Genomic DNA, 19,332 nt, shown 5'->3' on the forward strand with positions numbered 1-19,332 from the left:
CTCCCGCCCCGCCGCGCGCGCTCCTTTCTCTATAAACGCTTCGCTCCCCGGGCCCGCCGTCCCCACTGCGCCGCGGCTCCGCTCTGTACCGCACGCCAGGACAACCTGGCGCTCGCCGTACCGCACTGAACGCGCTGCAGCCCCGCGCCGCGCTCGCCTTAAAGCCGCGTTTGTGCTCCGCCTCAGGGCGGAGGGAGTCCCCGCCCTCTTCAGGGCGCCCGCGGGAGCGCGCTCCGCCCCGTGACGTCACTTCCGGCGGACGCCGTGCGGGGAATGGAGGCGGAAGTGACGGCGGCGGCGGCGCGGTGAGTGCGGAGCGCGGGGCCTCGGGGCCGCGGTGGGGAATGGCGCTGCACGGCGTTCCGGAGCTGCGCGGCGGAATCCGGCGCCCACGGGGGCGGCGCCAGGCTGGCTGTCGCTCTCCCGGTGGGCTGTGGGGCTTGGCGGAGCGTGGCTCGGAAGGGCCGGTGCCGGCCGCGGTGCCGCGCTCGGCCTTAGCGGGAGGAAGCGGTGAGCGCTGCCCGCACGGCGCTCGGTGCCGCCCGGATCCCCGCCCCAGGCTCCCAGCAGAGGGGCGGCCCGGGGAGCTGCAGCTAGAGCTGCTCCCGGTACCCGGCCCTGATCCCGGGCTGGAAGCTGCGTGTCTCCGCGGGGCTGAGCGTGTCTGAGCCGTGTGGGAGCCGTGGGCTTCCGTCTGTGTGTGCTGTAAAACAGGGGGAAAGAAAAATGGATTCAACCCCGAGGGAAGAAACAGGTCTCTACTGGCAATAGCTGATGGTGACAGCAGCAGGTGGAAGAAGGCCATTACTTCATGCCACCACGTGCCTTGCTTATCAGCAACGTGAGGGAACCAGTGTGCAGCAAGGAATGTGTGACCTGTGGGTTAGTTGAGATCTGCGGAGCGAGCTCTCGACTTAAAAATGCCCTTTCCTTTTGTCTTTTCAATAAACGTGCATGAAATGACTGCAGTGTGTTCTAAACAGCTTCTGTGCCTGGAGATCTCCCCTAATCTCTGAAATCTCTGGCAGCTCAGGGATGTTGCTGAGGCTCTGACGCAGGCTGGGAAGCTGCAGTGGGATGGGGCTGACCCCACAGGCTCGCATGGCTCGCAAGGGATCTGCAGCAGTGGGTGAGGGTGGGTGGCTTTGATCCCGGGCTGCTGATAAACTGCTTGTGTTTCTGTTGCTTGGTTATTATTGCTGACGTAACCCGTAATCGGTGTGGCTTTGCAGTGTTGGTGCTGCTTTTCATCAGAGGGTAAATCTCTGTTGGATATAAGGAACTGATCTTTCACAGTGAGGGTGGTGAGGCACTGCAGCAGGTTGCCCAGTGATGTGGTTGATGCCTCATCCCTGGAGGCTTTCAAAGCAAGGCTGGATCAGGCCCTGGGCAACCTGACCTAGCTGTGCTATCCCTGTGCGTTGCAGTGGAGTCGAACCAGATGGCCTTCAGAGGTCCCTTCCAACTCTGGGTTGCAGACTACGTCCTTACAAAGGCCATAAAGATCACAGGAGGTGCCCCAGAGCCAGAAGGGACGGTCAGTTTGTGGCAGCTCTGTGTGCACGCCGGGGCTGTGGCTTTATCAAGAAAGAGTTGTAGGCTGCAGATGACCCCGCAGGAGCATAAGCTTCAGAGTGCTCTGAGTGTATTCAGAGAGGAAAATCTCAGTTGGGGGAAATCTTCAGTGTTAGTCCCTCTTGGCTGGATGCTGATGTAAGTAGAACTGAACAGAAAGGACCCAAAAAGTGACGCATTGCCATTGTGGAGCAGCAGGTGACTGCCCAGTGAGCTCGCTGCAGTGCTGCACACATCACACCGCAGTCAGCTGCTAGGAGGCAGCCACAGTGGGGATGTTGCATCTTATGCATGGCAGTGTTTGTGAGCTGTTTTGTCATCAGGGATTACAGGGTGGGGTTTCAGCTATTTTGGCTGACACAAATTTGAAACAAACAAACAAACCCCCAAAGCAAATGCTGTATTTGTGTTCCTAAAAGGACCGGTCATAATCTGACTGCAGCACTCTGTAAAACATGTGAACACACTGAACATCAAATCTGGGTATGATATATTGCTAGAGAATTTCCAGGAAGAAGCATTGTCTTGTGAGATTAGTGCAATTAGGTCTGTGCTTGGGCATTTTATGGGTGGAAAATGAGTTAAACCTTCCATGGCACCAATGCACTTAAATGGCTCCTGTCTCCATACATCAGACTTTGTGCAGTTCTCTGCCCCAGCTGACTGGTAATGATAGTCTGTCCCTTTGGTTTGGCTGCAGCTTGGCACGGGCAGCTTGCTGCACAAGTTGCACTGGTTTAATGCGGATCAAATCTGCAAAGCTGTGCTGTAGAAGAGGAGATTCAGTGCCCCATGAAGGTGAGTTACACGGGAGAACCTGGAAGCACCATCGTTCTGCGGGACAGGAAAGGCGTTTGTTTGATTCCTCCTCTTGCTGGGCTGCAGGAGCAAACAGCCTTCAGAGCTCAGAGAGTGCCTCACTGGAACTGCTCGTAATTATTTGTAATTATCAGCTATGTCGTGTGCGGTCTGTAATTCTTTCCTTTCCTAGGAAGTCCTTTTCATGCAGTGTCTCAGGTGAGGCCTCCTGTCCCTGAGCAGAGCCGATGCTGGCCAGCAGACCCAGCACACGCAGCAGTGTTAACGCTGCAGCAGCACGTGATCCTGTTGCTGTGTATTTCGTTGCAAGCTTCTGGGTGCATCAAAGCCCCCAGGGAAGTATTCTGTGCCCTCTACCAATGGGAGACAAAATGTCGGCTGCTAGAGGACGGAGAAGTCACCCGAAACGCACACTATCGTTTTCTGCTTGTCTCCAATTAAATTGATTAGCAGACTGCTTTGTTGCTCAGAGATCAGACTGTTTCATGTGCTGCCAGCATGTACTTTGGCACTGCGGGCAGTGGGATTTCTGCATTGTTTGAACCCTCGTGGTCATTGTTCTGGCCCTCCATATGCTCTGGCAGGGGAGCGAAGGGCAGTGTTCAGATCCTGAAAGAGAGAAAGGAACTGCTTTAAAGGCACGGAGAGCTTTGTAATCAGGGTCACTGCTGCAATAGAAGGGGAATTGCTGGGGCTGGCAGTATAATTACTACTTTTTTTTTTTCTTGTTCTCATCCCAGTCTGGATGACAGTGGTGTGGTTTGTGATGCCTCCCAGAAGTGTGCCTTTGGAGTTAAGATGGTGTCTGTTTGGGGCTGGGCAGAGAAGCAGCCCAGTTTCATCGCACGCTGCAGGAAGAGTCACAGGTGCTGGAAGCACTCTGCTGTGCCCCAGCAGTTTTCTGGCTTCCTGCCTCATGGGCAGCAGTGTTTTAAGGGCTGCACTCAAGCTGTGACCAGCAGCATCACCGCAGTGCCAAGGAGGGTGAGCTGCTGCTCCCAGCTCAGAGCAGGGAGATCGCCTCACCGACTCCTGCCCTCTTCCCCAGCACCACAATGGCAGAAGCTGCTGTTGCTCCTCTCCAGTAAATCATTTGCTCAGCCCATGGCTGTGGCCTCGTACTTTGACCCCAGGGATGGGCTGGCTCCCTGCGGTGCCAGCAAAGCAGTGCTCTGCTCCCTGCAGCCACTGCTTTCTCTCCTTCGTCTCTGGTCCTGCCGACTGTGTGCTGCAGCAGGTTGGGATCCGACGGCCTCGACGAGTTCTCTCAGGTGCTGGGAAGGGCAGATGAGGTCTTTGGAGTGTGGGCTCTGGAGGAGGACACAGCTCCTACATTATTGATTTAATTGAATTTGCATGGTGTTGCGCAGCCTGGATTCAATGGCCTGGAGAGGGATCTTGTACTTGATGTGCTGTAGCAGAATAAATGCCAGAGTGCTTGGGTACGAATGCTTTGTGGCTACAGCCCTGAGAGCCCAGTGCATGCAGCAGTTGGCTGGGGGCCTGACCCAGCCATCCCCTCCTGCTGTGCTGAGCTGTTTTTCCCTGCTCCTTTGCTCCTTCCCTGTGCTCCATCCCACTGGGCTCGCTGTCTCTGCCCCTGGATGCCTGTGTGAGCCGCCCTGGTGAGGTGAGGGCTTTTCCTGGAGTCGCTCCTTGCTGCTCTGTTTCCTCCTGGGATCTCTGCAGCCCTACAGCAGTGAGCCCCTCCTTATGGGAGCTGAAAGCCCAAGGGCTCTGCACTCACACCGGTGCTGACTTGAAGTTCTTTTCTGCTGAGGAAGTCAGTTGTTGAGGTGGCAGATTTGGGCACACGGCTGTCACAGTGCAGTCATGGAAAGTTGGCTGGGTTGTCATGTTTATTTGCTCAGATAGAACTTGTTATAACGTGGTCATGCAGCTTTTTCCAAGGCTGCTGGAATGCGGTGTTTGTTCTTTCTTCTGCTGTTTTGTTTTTAAAGAAGCACTGTCTGAGAGAGGCCTGAAAACTGTCTGGAGTTGTTTCTTATTGTTGTGGGCAATGCTACAGGCTTCTGTAGCCAACGAGGGGCTTTCCCTTTTCCCCTTTTAGAAGATAAATAGCACAGATCCCCTTTGTTGCTGTAACTGCAGCTCCCAGTACTGAGCTGGTAGAGCTTAACAGTTTGCCGTGGAAATCACCAATGGCATTATATGTGCTGCTGAGAGGGCAAGGAGTTCTTTCTCTGCTCATCCTCCTCTGACTTGTATTTGCCATTTCTCATTTACCACGGCCTCTTCTTTTGAGCATTTGGGCTGAGTGCTGTGGGTTCAGGGCTGTGAATTTGGAATTCCAGGCTGCTGCAATAGGGGGCTGGTGGGGTGGATGAGGATCTGCTTGCTGCAGCCCCTGCCCTTTGCAGGAGTCCAACCCTGTCCTGCAGAGAGTTCTTTTGACTCGAGCTGAAGAAAAGCAATTTGATGATTTGGAGGAAGAGGGACATTTCATTAATTATAGATCATGAGAGATAGCAGGAGAAACTAAAGTAGCAGTTGTTAGCTCTTCTTCCACTGTGGTGGAATGAAATTTGCCCAGTTTTAGTCTAAATGCATGCATTCCTACAAAGAGGAAAGTATTTGCTCTCCTGCCTGCTGTAGGGCTGGGCTGCAGCACTGCTTTGGGATTGTGCTCAATGGTTTTGTTCTGCTCCTACGCAGCAGAATGTGCTGGTGTTTGTTTCTCTCTCTCATGTGCTCATTGCACCAGGGCACATCTTTGTGCTGGGAAATGAGGGCCACGAGCATTTCCTTTCACCTATCCCACCTGGCATCAGGCTGCCATCAGCAGGAGGTGTCAGAAGGCTTTTCAGCAAAGGGAGCTTTTGGTGTTCTTCATCAGGAGGACCAGCAGGAGCAGCCAGGCCATTCAGCATAGAACCCATGGCCTGCTTTGTCCTTGCTCTGGGTCTAGCAGAGCTCATTGGCTCCTCTGAAGAAAAAAATGGTGCTGTTTCTGTGTGTCCCCATCTCTCCCTGCTGCTGTGCGTAGGAGATGTCTGGTGTCAGAGGTGCTTGGCACCCAGCTGTGTGACAGCAGTGACCTGGGGCCTCCCGTTAAGTGTCTCCAGCATGAATATCAGGTGGTGACAGAACACTTGGGCATTTCTTGCCACGTTCCAAAATCTGCTTTAACTCTTCTTCCCGTTGTTGCAGGTGAAGGAGGAGAAGGGTGTCTGAATACCTATGAGTGAGCTGCAATGGATAACAAAGACTCAGAAGCTGAGATCCACCCTCTGAAGACAGAGGACGTGAAAGCTCAAGAGAACCATGAGAACTCTGTTGAGAGGAGGATTATCATCAAGCAGTCGTCGCAGCTGTCTCGCCTGTCCCGCTGGCGCACCGCCGCCTTCTTCGTCTCGTTGTTTTTGTGTCTGATCATTGTGTTTGCCTTCTCCTTTATCATTCCTTGCCCAGAGAGGCCTGTTTCAGAGAGAACGTGGCTCCGAAACTATGACAGTGCGGGTGAGTTTGCTGCAGGAGAATAGTTACCTTGGGCCCCATTCCCTTGTGGGTTAGGAATTGTTGAACTCTGCCTAAGGCTGATCTGGAGCTGGGCCTGCAGGGGTGCTGCTCTTGGGAGTGAGGGCTGTGTACACCTGACCTGGATAAGCAATGGCCTGTGGCCTTCCAGGAGGTGTTTGCAGGATCTAATGGAGAAATTAAATGCTGCTGTGAAGCACTGATGAGCTCACAGACCAGTCTTACTTGGAAAATAAAGGGGAAGGGTGCCTAGCAGTAAATCTGCATTGCAGTTGGGTCTGTGAAGTGCTCCCTTGAAGTTTGAACTTTGGTTTGGGGACCACTAGGCATCCTTTCTCTATCAGTATGACTTTCCAGCAATTCTCTGTGACTAACAGGAAGGAGAGAAGAGCAATTGCATCTTGTTATTTTGTTAGCTGCACAAAGTTATAGTTGTTTTAATTGGCTCTTTAACCTGGGAACTGCTCCTCGGTGACTCAGCATCCACTTCTGTCAGTGCTTGCCTTTAATCTTGTGTGTGGTGATTGTGTGCTGGTTAAGCTGTAACTGCAGAGATAGCGCTCCCCACCTGGGATGAACTTTATGCTTTAATGCCTAAATCCAAAGTTCTGCTACTTTGAGATTTATATGGCTGCTTTGAGCTGAAAGTGAGAAAGATTATGTATTTGGGGCTGGTTTGGTTTTTTTCCCCCTGTATTTTGGGAATAGCAACCCCACCCCAAGACCAGAGTTGTTTTTTGTTAAACATAGTTCAGATTCTGGACGCCTGGCTATAAAAAGAGACAAATCCTCCAGGGGATGACAAATGAAAACAAATAATCCTTTGGCACTGACTTCCAGTGCTTAGTGCTCATGTAGATGCCTTTTTTTTTTGGTTGTTAATACAAAAGCCAATTTGTCCTGATGTCGTGCAGTCAGAGCTGGAGGCAGTGAGTGGGTCTCTGTGAATGTATGCTTTGCTGCAGCCAGCTGTGCTGATGGTTGAGGCAATCCTCACCAGTGCCTGACTTCTGGTCTCTCTTACAGTGGCTTACCCGTTTCTTGCTATAGAAGATGTGAACGAGGACAAAGTGCAAGATGTCATCTTTGCTTTCAAAGCCAGCAATGGCAGCAGCAGCTTCAACAGCTCCTGTTTGGATGAAGGTAGCTGGTTCTGAAACAGAAGGCCTTGTTGTAAGGGCTGCTCCTTTTTTAAGTTGGGATTAATGGGGCTGCCGTGGCTGATGTCCTGAGGTGGGTGCCAGTGTTGGAGTAGTGCCCATCATGTCAGTTCTCCTCTGTGCCATTAAGTTTGAAGCACTGAAATGAAGATAAGGGGAAATGCAGTGGTTCTGGGAGAGAAAACAGGGTGGGGGGAGGCCTGGGGTGAGGCACAGCACCTGGGTGGTGCAGCGTAGCAGATGTGGGCAGGGCTCACACTCCCTCTGATGCATCTTCTCTGCAGGTCTGCCTTCTCCATGTGCTTTCATCACTGCTGTGTCCGGCACGAATGGCAGAGTGCTCTGGGAGAGGCCTGCTGCCACGGAGGTGGAATGGATGCAGTGTGGCATCAAGCAGCTCGGAGGGGCCCCGGGCTGCCTGCTGGTGGGGCAGCCGGTGTCACTGACTGCAGTTGACCAGCAGACAGGTGGGTGGCAGGCAGAATGACAGAACAGCACTACTTTCATTCCTCACCTTGTGGCTGTCGCACTTTGGGAACATTGAAGTGACATCACGAGGTGAGGTGGACAATGTACACAGAGTATTAATCATTGAAAAACCTTGCTGGAGCCGTTGGCTGGGCCCTTGAGAACTGCCTGTTCTCTGTTCCAAGGACTGGACTCTGCTGTGGTGTTTTGTGCCAGCTGCTGTGTTACGAGAACAACTTTTCGACAACTTTTAAAGCAGGAGAAGCAGCCAGCAGCTGTGAATGTTCCTTGGTGCTCTTGTGGGCTGGGCACAAAGCAGTGGTGTTTCCCAGCCGTTTGTGAACAAGTGTTAGGAGTGCCTGCAGTGGCAACAAGCATGGAGTTATAGGGATTGGAGATCTGAAAGTCATCAGGGAGGATTCACTGGTCTGTAGCCTGGGATTTTGCCTGAGGAAGGGAAGCCTTCATTTCTGCACCTCTAGATGAAGAGATTCTTCATCGTTCTGCCTAAAGCTGGGGGGAGGATGAAGAATGCCTGTGCTTCTGTGGGAACAAGTCTGTTGTGCCTTCCTCTCTGAAGAAGACTGAGATATATTTCCATTTTGAGGGTCGCTGCTTCAAAGACTATAAACAGTGTGTGCTCTCTTGTGGAAGCATGCATAGGATCCTGTTCTCTGTCTCTGATATTGCACCCCTTACGCCCTATTTTCCAAATACTGGGAGAGGAAAATAGCAAGAAATAAGGCTGTAAGAGATCTGAGAAAAAGCTATTGAAGCTTTTAATTTCCAGTGTAGCTGGAACAGCACATGAGCCCGCAGTCAGCTGGAAAGCTTCTGCAGTAACTGAGATAATTAGCACCATTTTTCTCATCAACAGGCTTTAGTACAGGTTATTTATAGACATTAATGAAGTAGTTGCTTTTAGGTCAAAGCGTGGAAAGGTGGCTGCTGAGCCAAAGCCTTGTAACTGAAGTCAGCCATAAGGAAACAGCACATGTATGTAGAGAAACGGCTGGGCTAAGCCACAAGTCACAGGAACAACCTGGTAGGAGATCATCCTGCAGATAAATTAAAAGCAAGAGGTAAAAATTGCTTCTGATACAAAAATGAATACTCCAACAGTTGACGTTTTTGGCACCTTTTTGCTGTGGCTCTAAGTAGGTCAGAAGCAGCTTCTTAGTGCAGTTGGCTTTTGCTTTGGGTTAGGAGAGCAGGTTGGAATAAAATATCAGGTTAAGTGTATTTCAGGTGGTGAAGTCTGACTTTCATCACGTTGTACTAAAACCAGTAGTCAGGTCGGTCTTTAGCTGTTAATGATTCATCATGGTGATGGGTTGGTGAGATTCCAGGGACCTCTGCCTTCAATCTCTGCCTGTAGGAAGGTTGAAGGTGGGGTAGGCTGGTTATCTCAGAGTGACTGATGTGGGATTGATACAGTTAGTCTCTTTCTGTCAATTCAAATTGTATTACATCTTGCTGTCTTTGTTGCCAGAATAAGTGACGTGAGCCAACAAGAAGGAAGGCACAGGTATCTGTGTGCTTCTGTTTGTGTGGAACACTTAGCATTCCTGTGTGTGAAGGTAAAGCAAGCAATCTGGAACACAGCTGTTCCAAAGCAAACCAAAGGTCTGTGTGGTTGGGTATTCTGCCTCTAGCACGGCCAAAACCAGCATCCATAGGAAGAACAGGGCTGGGTGTGTGGTGGCAGCTTCTGCCTTTACCTGTGTATGAGCCCTGGGAGTGGGTCTGGTGTCATTTCTTCAGTGGAAGAAATCATGAATTAAACCAAGGCTCTTCAGCCTGCAGAGTGTGTGACTAGGAGTAAATCTGTTTTGCTGCTTATCACTCAAGACTTCACAAAGAATGGCTGTTTCCCCTCACAGTCCTTCTTTTATCTTTCTGTTATCTTTCTGCATATCTGCTGTGTGCAGAGGGCTGGGAACTCAAAGGTGTTCAGTAAACAAGCGGGCAGGGACGTGGCAGAGAGGTCTGACAGTGCTCTGTACAAAAGACCTGCCTTCATCTCAGGCAGTGTGTGAGCTGCAGGCTGGGAAAGCACAGTGATGGGCTGTGCATTCATCCAGAAGGAAGCAAGCAATCCTGGCCCTTCACTTTGCAGTTCCTTGGGGTGAGGGCTGCACTCAGCCATGGAAGTTTTGAAGTCCTAATTTTATTATTCCTTCCAAACCAAACCAAAACCCTTCACTCAGGCTGGATTTAGCATCTAGGCACTTGTCTTGTTGGCTTACGTTGCTGTGCTTTTGCTGTGATCCTGGACTGTGAGGGAGAGCAGTCAGATCTCCAATTAGCAGAGCAAGGTGGAGTTGGATTCACAGTTGGTGCTCCTTGGGGGCTGTGTTAGACCATGTGAGCTCCTTAATCCCTTTGTGTTGAAGCTGTCTCAGTTACCACTACCAGTTTGTTAAAGCAGACTTTTTCAAGGGAGTAAAACACCTTTATCTACAACTCTTTTCACAGTCTAACCAGCACAGAATGGAGCATTATGCATCAAAATACGAATTTCAGCAGCCTGATCTACTGATGAAGCTGTGGGCTATACTGAAGCCAGTTATTTGTAGTGATAGTTTATATATTATTTATACTTGTAGGATGTAGTTATTTAAAACTTAAACTCTTTGTAGTTTTGGCTTCTTGGTTTTTTTTATTTGTTTGCTTGTTTTTAGGGGTGGAATTGTTTGCCTCCCCCTTATTTCCAGGGGGGCATTTTTCTATTCCATATCTCCTGGTATAACAACAAAGCCACGTTTGTTTTTTTTCCTCAGTATTTCAGTAGAAGCTGGGGAGGAATCTCACTGGCAATGCAGCCTGCCTTAAATGACTGCAGGCAGCGTGGGGCAGTCATTCCTTGGCCCTCAGTTCTTTCTGCCTACAAAGAACAGGATTATTTTGCATTCCTGAACTGAGGATGGCTGGTGGGATGCAGTTCAAAGGGGCTGGTTAAGGATTTCCCCTCAGAGCACCTAGTTGGGCACTTGAGTCTTCCTTAAAAAAGAAAAAGCACAAAGCCACAGCAATCTCTCAGCAAATACTGCTGCAAATTCCTCTTGTCAGTGTCTGGAAAGTCGCCAGCAGCCCTGGGCAGAGTGCATCTGAGTGCAGCCAAAGCTGTGCTACCTGCATTGACAAGCAGCTGAGGGACAGAACTGTCTGAAGAGCTGTGCTCTTCCAACCAGGGAGAGAGGAGGGGTGCAGGCTGAGCTGTCAGTGCCCCGGGAGCTTCTGCAGGACTCAGGTTGCAGTAAAACGTGCTGCTGGAAGTAGCCATAAATGCTGTGATCAGAATTCAGCTTCTTTGTGGTCTTTAGAATGCCTGCACAAATTTAAGTAGACAGAATCAAGTTTTTAGAGAGCTGGAAAGGATTTTCTGTGCAGTGAACACAAAGGAAAATGTCTTAACCTGAGGCATTGAAAGCAAGCTGTTCTTTGTGCCTGGCTGATGGACTTGAGCCTGTATGCAGGCAGCTGGAACTGCTTTCCAGTAAGGGCAGGACTTGTGGATTCTGGGTCTCATTTGAAATGCAGAAATACCCCATGATGAGTGTAATTGTGGCTGCCTTGCAGTGCTGATGGGCTGTCTGTGAGTGACTGCTGCAAAGTGCTTTGAGGAACAAGAGTGTTTTAAAGCCTTTCAACCTGAAGTGCTTTTCAGTGAGCATTTCCCAATAACTTCTCTTCTAGGGGAAGTTCAGTGGAAACAGTCCAGTGACTTTGGAGCTAATTACACTGTGCTGACTCCCTTGTCAGTGATTCCAGATGTGGATGGCGATGGAGTTCAGGACCTGATAATCTTTATTGCTGCAGCAGATAAGGTATGTCACTGTGAAGCTACGCTAAGCCCTGTGACCAGACTGCAGGGCAAGGCAGGAATGCTGTTTGTTTCAGTCCTGCAGATTGCAGAGGAAGTGCCCAAAGGCCTCTGATGTCTGTGTTTGAGGGAGGTTCTTTCCCACGCTGCAGAAATGTACTCCCAAATCAGTGCAAGTGTTCTATGGCTAAAGAAGAGAACCAGACAGGAACCATCTCCCTTTTCAGTCTGTGTTCCTCCCAGGCTGCGTATGGAGAGCACCTGGGCAAGATGAGCTTGCAGTTTTCTATGGCCATGCTCAGAGAAGTGGAAGTGAACAAACCCTGACAGCTTTGGCTCCTGGATCAAAGCGTGTCTGACAGCCAGTGCCTCTGTACAACCACTGGTCTTCCTGGTACCTTCCATGGCTGTGCTTTGCCTGCTTTGCTCAGCTCTCTTCCTGCTGTTGCTGTGCTGATTAGTTCTGACTTGGGTTCACTTAGTGAAATTGCTGTTAGTTGCCATTTCTCTTTTCCAATATTGCTTTTCCCCGCTTCTTAGAAGGGAAAAAGTGAGGTAGCTAAAAATGTTTTCATCACAATCCATCCACATCCATAACCGAGTGGTGTCCATCACCTGCATGTGCACCTGCACACAGAAGTTGTAGTTTCCTTGTAGCAAGGCTCATGGGAGGAACAGGGGCCGTGTGTCCCCACACCAGAGCACTATGAGCAGATTGAGTTCTGCTTTCAGAGGCGTTGTTGTTGCCAGAATCATCAGAAATTCTATCCCCTCCAACTCCTACATTTCTCCTCTGTTTCCTTTCCTCGCTGCTTTTCCTATCCCAGTTATCTCAAGACTTTTGTTTTTCTTTTAATCTTAGGCAGCCAGGACATGTTTGAAAGCAGTCTCTGTTCTGCTAAACTGCTGGATGATTTGTTTTTTGTTTAACCTTTCTGGATGTTTTGGTATGAAACCCTTCCCTCCCTCCCTCCCTTGGGACTTGGCAGGCCCTCTCTCAACTCAAGTAAAAGTACACTGTGCGTTGAGACATGGCACAAACTGTGGGGAGCCTGAGGGCAGCTCTGCAGCTGGGAAAGGCAGTCTCTTCCAAAGGGAGATTCAGTCCTTAAAGTTCCTATAACTTTGTTGCTGCCAAGGGCTGAAGTTGAATGTGATCTTTACTCCTGTTTCCTGAAATGGCAGAGCATTGAGCAGGGTATGGGGAAGCCTCTGGGTGCTTAGGAGGCAGGGGATTAGATGGCAGTTTCTGCTAAGTCTCACTGAGCCCTGCCTGCTGCAAGCTTCAGCACAAACACATCCTGGAAAATCAGATTTATTTCAGGATACCTTGGCTGTAGCACCTCACAGAAATATGAAGCAGTGCCCTAAGTAAGGTGCTGTGTATTCTCCCTGACTGCATGAGTGCCATTGGTTGGTTCTGTCCTGGGGCAGCTGCTGCACTTTGCTTGCCAGTAAAGGTGAAGCTGTTCAGTAAGTGCTGATGTGTGTACCCTCCCAAATGAGAGGCTGGGAACAGCTGGTGAATGTGCTGCTCTCCTCCCCAGCAAACTCTACCCCTTGTTCACTTACCCAAAGTCACCTGAAGAGCAGCAGATTGTCTTTGCTCTCCTGTCAGTCCTGCTCAGGTAGGGAAGCTCTCTGTTCTTGCCTGACTCAGCACCCCTATGAGATGCTGTCCTCGTGTGCTGTGCTTCCCCCAGATCACACCTCTTGCCCACTCTTAAGTTTCATCTTGACTCTACCCTGTTTTCTCTTGGGTGAAGTGTTGTGTGGATCCTGTTGCTCTGATCCCTGCACTAAGAGAATATAAAGAAACCTGGCAACTTTTTTTTTTATTATTTTCAGTCTCAGTGAACTGGCAACAGCTTTAGAAGGGTGGTTTTAGGGCACTAAAAATAGTAGCAGAGCTACTCTGTGGCAAGAACTTGGGTCCCCCTGCTTTTGGCAGGCCTGCAAGGACAGAAACAGCTGTGCTGGCTGGTCTGCACAGTGCTTCCTGCAGGCACTGCGAGAGAACACGGTGAGAATGCTGCATTTGGAGTGAGGCAACTTTAACCCTTTCTTTTTTGTTTTTAATCCCATCCCTGTGTAGATTAAGACCTTCATCCATTCAGGAAAAAATGGCAAACAGATCGGCTCCACTGGAAGCCTGAATGTGGATGGGGAAGCTCGTTATTTCATGCTGAGCCCAGGCTCCTCCCACTACTTCCTTTTCTGTACAGGTACTGAGTAGGACTTGAGTCTGAAAGAATGGTTATAACTGTGATGTGTTAATTACTGAAGAGTTGTTGGAAGCAGTGTTTTACATTCTCAAATCTATGTCCTGTTTTGAGCAGCAAAGGAGATATTTGAGGTCAAGAGAAGGAGGGACTTCTGCTGAAACTGAAGTTATACATACTGTAGTAATTTCATACTAAAAATGTTGAGGATGTAGGTTTTAAACAGTCATTTACATAGCCATGATTCCTGTGGAACTCATGGGTTGTGAACAGGTAAGATGCTGAACGTGTTCAAAAGCAGGTTTCAGTCTCAAGATGCTGCTACAGCTCTGAGATACAGACCCTAAAAATGCAGTTTGTTGTTCATCTGCCAGATCCACTTCAGTCATGATCTGGAAATCTGTAGCACTTGGAGCAAGCACAGGATAACTTTTCTCCCTCTTTTTTGCTCTTCTTTCTTTACACAGCCAACTCTCTCTATGCGTATTCCCTGAAAGATCTCTACAGTGCAGCAACTGGGATGGAAATTAAGCTTCCTGGCCTTGAGCAAGATCCTCAGTGGGAGAAGAACATTGAGCACACCACTCACCGCCTGACCCCTCTCAGGTTTGCTCTTGGATCTTGTCTGCTGGTGGGTTGGAGGGTTCTGATGTTCCTGCCTTTGTTCTGTCCTGACTGCCCATACAGTAAAGGAGGGGAAGCAGGTTGGGATTTTGTATGTGAGTGCAATTGGAACATGACTTGCACCTCTGGCAACTTATCCAGTGTGTGGCATCTGCAGAACCTGGTGCTTCAGCTCCCTGCCCTGCTTGACTTCCCTGCCTGTTAGAATGAGTTTCTGACTCTTACTGTGCAGGAGAAAAGAACTTAAAAGGAGTCCCTCCCCAAAAGACCACGAAGAACCAACATTCCCAGTCTAGGAAGCATAACCCATTTTCTGTTCCTGTTCAGCACTGGAGACATTCGTTACCTGGCAAAAATTCCTGGCAGATCGCGGGAGAACATCCTGGTTGTGAGCTCAGAGGTGGCCGTGCTGATCAGTGCACAAAATCTTCAGACACTGTGGACCCTCAACGTGTCCCGTGTCATGAGGTAATGTTACCCATGTGGTTCTGTACAGCATTCCCAGGCTTCCAGCTGCAGTGATCCTGGCTGATGCTGTTTTTTATTTGAAACGTAAAAGCCTGCGATGTAGCAGCTGAGCCTTTTATCAGGGTTTTTTTCTGTGAGGGTAGAAGCTGCTCTGAAAGAACAGGGTATGCACGAGCTGTTAGGTTGTGTTGTGATCTGTCCTTTCTCCTCCTTTCTCTTAGTGAGCCACTGCTTGGTTACTACAAACCTGATGTTCTTGATGTTGTCCTTGAGAGTGAGATCGGACCCAACAGGAAAAAGGTTTGAAAGCTCTTCCTTTTAACTTCCTTTTTCTCTGCGTGTCTCAGCTGAAGCAGACATTTTGTCGAGGGCAGCTGGTATGATGTGCTGCCTCCAGCTGATTTTAGAAGGCTTTTGGCTGGAAAATGATCTCTTTTAAGAAGCTACTGAAGGCAGCCCAGACACTTTAATTCTCAGCAAGTGACTTCGATGACAGAGCTTTGAACCTCTTGAAATAACTTGCGAGACTTGTGACTCCACTCTAACGTGGTCCACCCCAGGTCTCACAGCTCTGTGATCAAGTAGAAGCTCAGCTTCAGGTGTCTCCTTGTCTTCCCGTGTGTCAGATACTTGTTCCTTTAGACAGTGTGGGACAGAGACAGCTGCCTTGACCTCTTACTCGCAGCTCACGGAGCTCTTTGATACGTGTTCCTTTTCTTTCTTCCCTGCTAGGTTATGATTGTTGAAGGTAGATCTGGAGCAGTCCAGTGGGAGCTGAAGCTGAACTCTAGAGCAAAGAGCCCCAGGCCAGCCACACTTTCTACTGCTGATCATCGGTCCACCTTCCTCATCTGGGGTGAATACCAAGTAGCAGGAAATGAAACGGTGAGTAGTGCTGCTGAGTGGCTGCTTTTTTCTGGACTCGGAGTCAGAATTGTCTGGAGCCACCCCGTTTTCCCAGTGTTGACATTCAGTTCCTTGTGTTCCCCTAACTGCATCATTCTGTGCAGACTGTGGAGTATCCACAGTCTCTGATCAGCCTGGTCTGCATGTGGCAGGCATGTGCTCTGGTCTGTGCTGGTCCTCACAGTGTCCATGGCAGTGTTCCTGCTAGCAGCTAGTGTGGCACCAGCAACATTCATCATCCTCAGCCTGGCTGCATAGAGAAAATGGACTTATTGTCTGTGTGAGCAAAGGCACTGGATTGCCCATAGCCTTGCCTCCGTGTGCTGCTGTATTTGAGTTGAGAGGCTGCTGGCTTAGTACCTCTGAATCTGCTGCTGTTTGACCTGCAGCCTCTGCAATAGTACTGCACGCAGTGATGTCTCGTGGCCACATTAATGTCCTCTCTGTGCTCCAAGGCAGTGTCTGGTGGCCCTTGCGTGCTGCTCAGCTGTGTGACAGAGCCCTGCTGGAGCAGTGGCTGGCAGTGGTGGTGGCAGTTTGCGTCTTGGAGGATGCCTGAACACCAGCTGAACTTCCTGTGCTTTTCTTGCTGAGTTTGTCAGCCTTGGGGCAAATCTGTCTCTTGCACACAGCAGACAGGCCTGTTGTTCGCAGGAAGGTCAGGCACCAAGCAGGCAATAAAATGCCAGCACTGTTATGTTGGCCATGCACAGATAACCGACTGGATGCACTCTGTTGAACATGAAATAATGGCTGAGCCTGGTATTTGGGATTACTGTGTTCTGAGCATGTCTTGTTGGTTACAGACGTCAGCAGCTCCTCTACAGAAGCTGTATCTTTTCCATCCTTCCTACACTAACGTCCTGTTGGAGCTCCGCAACAGCACAGATGAGATAATTGCCTTCAATGGTGAGTTCTCCCCCTTTGGCAAGGAGGTGCAGGAGGACTCCTGCTGCTGCCTCCAGGATGCTGGGCGCGTGGTGCTGGGCTCGTGGCAGCCATCTTATGCTGGGCTGTTCCTTCTGCTCTGTTCCAGCCACGCTGTTCGAGCGCAGCCGTCATGCCTGCTATGTGCTGGTGAGGGGGCCTCAGCCCGGCGAGGAGCCTGGGCTGGTGTCTGTGATGAAGCGTAAGCTGAAGGAGGACGTGTCTGAGAGCAGAGTGATCTGGCTGAGCCAGGTGGCTGTGGACAGTGAGCAGTACATCCGTGACCGCCTTTACAGGATGCGGTACCACAGCAGAGTGTGAGCTTGCCAGGAGACCAGGAGAGTCTGCAGGCTGCTTCTCCTCTGCAGCAGTGCTCTTAGCAAACCCAGATCGTGGATTCAAATGGGAAGCTGCCTTTGTCGATCCGCAAACCAAAGCATGGCTGGCAGGGAAGCACCCCCACTGCCTGGGTATGCCCAGGATGAGGGAGCAGCTGCCAGTGCATCCGTTGTCAGAGCTGATGGGACTTCAGTGCTTGGCCACCACTGAAGTGTCGTGAGCTCAGGGATGAGAGCTTTCCCCTTCATTTTTTTGTGCCCACAGAACTGTGCTGGCTCAGTCTGTAGGTGGAGGAAAACGTGCTCTCTGGGGATGCCTGCACTGATTGTTTCTTGGGTGCTTGCATGAGAAGTGGAGCTTCTGTGTGTGGTGTTAGGTTTCCTTTCTGAGTCAGCTGTCCTGGCTGCTGGAGAGGTGCTTGGCTGCAGGCTGATCACAGTTACACTCCCCTGAATTTGGGCCCCTGCTTCAGTAGTGGGTATGTGCAGTGCTAGACTCCAGCCTTGTGACTGGGCTAGGTCTTACCTGGGCCAGCAGAAGAACGCAGATTGAAGTGTCATTCTACTTAGAAAATGACCTCTTCTCCTAAGAGCAGCCCCGTGTGCCTCCCCCTGCAGTCACAAGCCTGCCTGTGTTTTCTGTGCTACTTCCTTTCCAGCCAGGCTGTGCAGCACTGGTGACACCAAAAGGGAGCTGGTCTCCTACCTGACTTATGCACCAACATTCCCCTCACCCCGTTGTGTTTATAGGGGATATGAAAACCAGTCTAGGCTGACTGGTCCCCGCAGGTACGGACATCACCTCTCCTCTTGGTTTCAAGGTGCAAGAGGATGTAGGCCATTTTTTTAACAGTGGAATTGCACTTTAACCTTTCCTGGGAGCTTGGCTTGCTGTTCCTGGGAGTCCTGTTCCACAGTGGCAATGCCAGCTGTCCTGCAAATGCTCCTGCAACCTTACAGCTGCTGTGGTGCCCATCTGAGTATGGTCCCCTGTGCCAGGAGGTGAGCGTGTTGCAAGACTTGGTGAAACTACAGGAGCTATTTATGCAGCACAGCTCCGTGGAGAGCTGTGTGCTGCCTCCTCGCCCTGGGTTGAAGTGATGCTGGGTGAGGAACTCCAGGTTGTTGGCTCTCAGAGGCCAGCCTGGTGTCCCCAGAGAGAGAATGGGTTGCTGTGTGGAGGTGATGTCTCACTTGGAGGCTTTTCATGGTGAGATTTATGCCCTGCTGGGCACCAGTGCAGGCTGCAGAAGTAATGTGCAAAGCCTGGAAAAGATTTTGAGTAGGCTGCCTGGTCCTGAAAGCTGCTGTCCCTGCACCAGCTGCACTGAGACGCAACCACTGTTTATACACTGGTGTCCATTTGATTGCTGAGAAGAAGGTGGGCAGAAAACGCACAGCTTAGCGTGGTGGAGTTTGCACCCTTAGGAACATCTCTGTTTAGTGCTTGGGCTGGGCACCTGGTGCTGCTGTCAGGTGGCCCTGGGGCTGCCTGCACCGTGGCCCAGGGCTGAGTGCTGCAGGTCGGGTCCCACTGCAGTTCTGTGGGTGGGAGTGATGTACCTGGGCTGTATTCTCATTGGAATGACACTGTCCTTCATCCTCAGCTCTCAACTCAGACCTGACTTTTCCAGTAGGTAACACTGAACGTCCCTTAGGAATGCTGGGTTTTCAGTTCTGGGGGGCTTTTCTGGCTTTAAGTTGTCTGTTTGTGTTTCCAAATACTTTGGAGACCCAGAGTTCCCTGTGGCAGCTCAACTAAATGAATCAGTGCCAAACCAGCACCTTCTTAACGAGTCCTTTTTCCAGCTTCTTTCCCTGTGTAATTGTTTTCCGCAGTATTTAATGAATGACTTCGTGCCTTGATTCAATAACTCAGATGGGTGATGATGGCATTATATCACTGTGTTATGCATTAGTGTGTTTTTTAACACTAAGACTGTTGGGTTCTTTAACTTATTGCAAATTGTGCTGTATAGGACTTGGTCTAACTGTAATGGTTTCAATAAATCCTCTTTTGCATTGTTTGTAAATGGTGCCCTGCTTCTGCTGTTGCTGCTGACGAAGAGCCAAAGTTATGCAAGAATGACTTCCCAAAGGCAGAAAACCCCTTCTGTGGGAGGGACCCGGTGTCCTGGTGATGCTCCCACCTGTGCAGGTGGGTGCCTGCCTCTCCCCTTTGTTCTGGTGCTCACGCTTACCCTGAGCACGGTGTAACCCCAGGGAGCAGCTGGGATGTGCCAGCCCAGCCAGCTGTGCTGGTGTCAGGCCAGAGGTGAGCAGGAAGAACATGAGCTGATACTGAAGTGGTTGCTCTTCCCTTCTGGCAGAGAGGAGCACCGTGCTGCTGGAAAAAAAGGGCCTCTTGGCCCCTTAGAGCCACTCTGAAGGGCAGTCCTTGCAAATGCACCTCTGGGGTGGCACTGCAGACCCCTGGCTCTCCTGCTGCAGCAGTGAGGATGCTGGACCCTGCAAAAGCAGTTAGGTAACAGAGCTGGGCT

The 19,332-nt window shown here is 50.4% G+C and overlaps 1 protein-coding gene across 2 annotated transcripts; it reads left to right on the forward strand.

The window, feature by feature from the left end:
- The first annotated feature begins 176 nt into the window (after nucleotides 1-176).
- On the forward strand, nucleotides 177-18,858 carry FAM234A (family with sequence similarity 234 member A). Of its 2 annotated transcripts, none has more exons than XM_048961414.1 (12): nucleotides 177-305; nucleotides 5,566-5,874; nucleotides 6,919-7,035; nucleotides 7,337-7,519; nucleotides 11,220-11,350; nucleotides 13,442-13,571; nucleotides 14,036-14,174; nucleotides 14,520-14,660; nucleotides 14,882-14,960; nucleotides 15,393-15,545; nucleotides 16,373-16,475; nucleotides 16,603-18,858. In XM_048961414.1, the coding sequence occupies exons 2-12, from the start codon at nucleotides 5,610-5,612 to the stop codon at nucleotides 16,812-16,814; spliced, it is 1,653 nt and encodes a 550-aa protein (XP_048817371.1). In that variant the 5' UTR covers nucleotides 177-305; nucleotides 5,566-5,609; the 3' UTR covers nucleotides 16,815-18,858. The 2 variants fall into 2 exon arrangements, with proteins under 2 accessions (XP_048817371.1, XP_048817370.1); XM_048961413.1 differs by lacking the exon at nucleotides 177-305 and adding an exon at nucleotides 3,534-3,665.
- The last annotated feature ends 474 nt before the right edge of the window (nucleotides 18,859-19,332 follow it).

The sequence above is a fragment of the Lagopus muta genome, chromosome 15 (genome assembly GCF_023343835.1).
Source record: "Lagopus muta isolate bLagMut1 chromosome 15, bLagMut1 primary, whole genome shotgun sequence".
In the NCBI taxonomy this organism is placed as follows: Eukaryota; Metazoa; Chordata; class Aves; order Galliformes; family Phasianidae; genus Lagopus; species Lagopus muta.

Excerpts from the sequence above, each read along its gene's own strand:
- FAM234A (XM_048961414.1), top strand. The coding sequence starts at position 5,610 with ATGGATAACAAAGACTCAGAAGCTGAGATCCACCCTCTGAAGACAGAG. Across the intron at positions 5,875-6,918 it reads CCGAAACTATGACAGTGCGG|TGGCTTACCCGTTTCTTGCT; the intron begins GTGAGTTTGCTG and ends TCTCTCTTACAG. Across the intron at positions 14,961-15,392 it reads TCGGACCCAACAGGAAAAAG|GTTATGATTGTTGAAGGTAG; the intron begins GTTTGAAAGCTC and ends CTTCCCTGCTAG.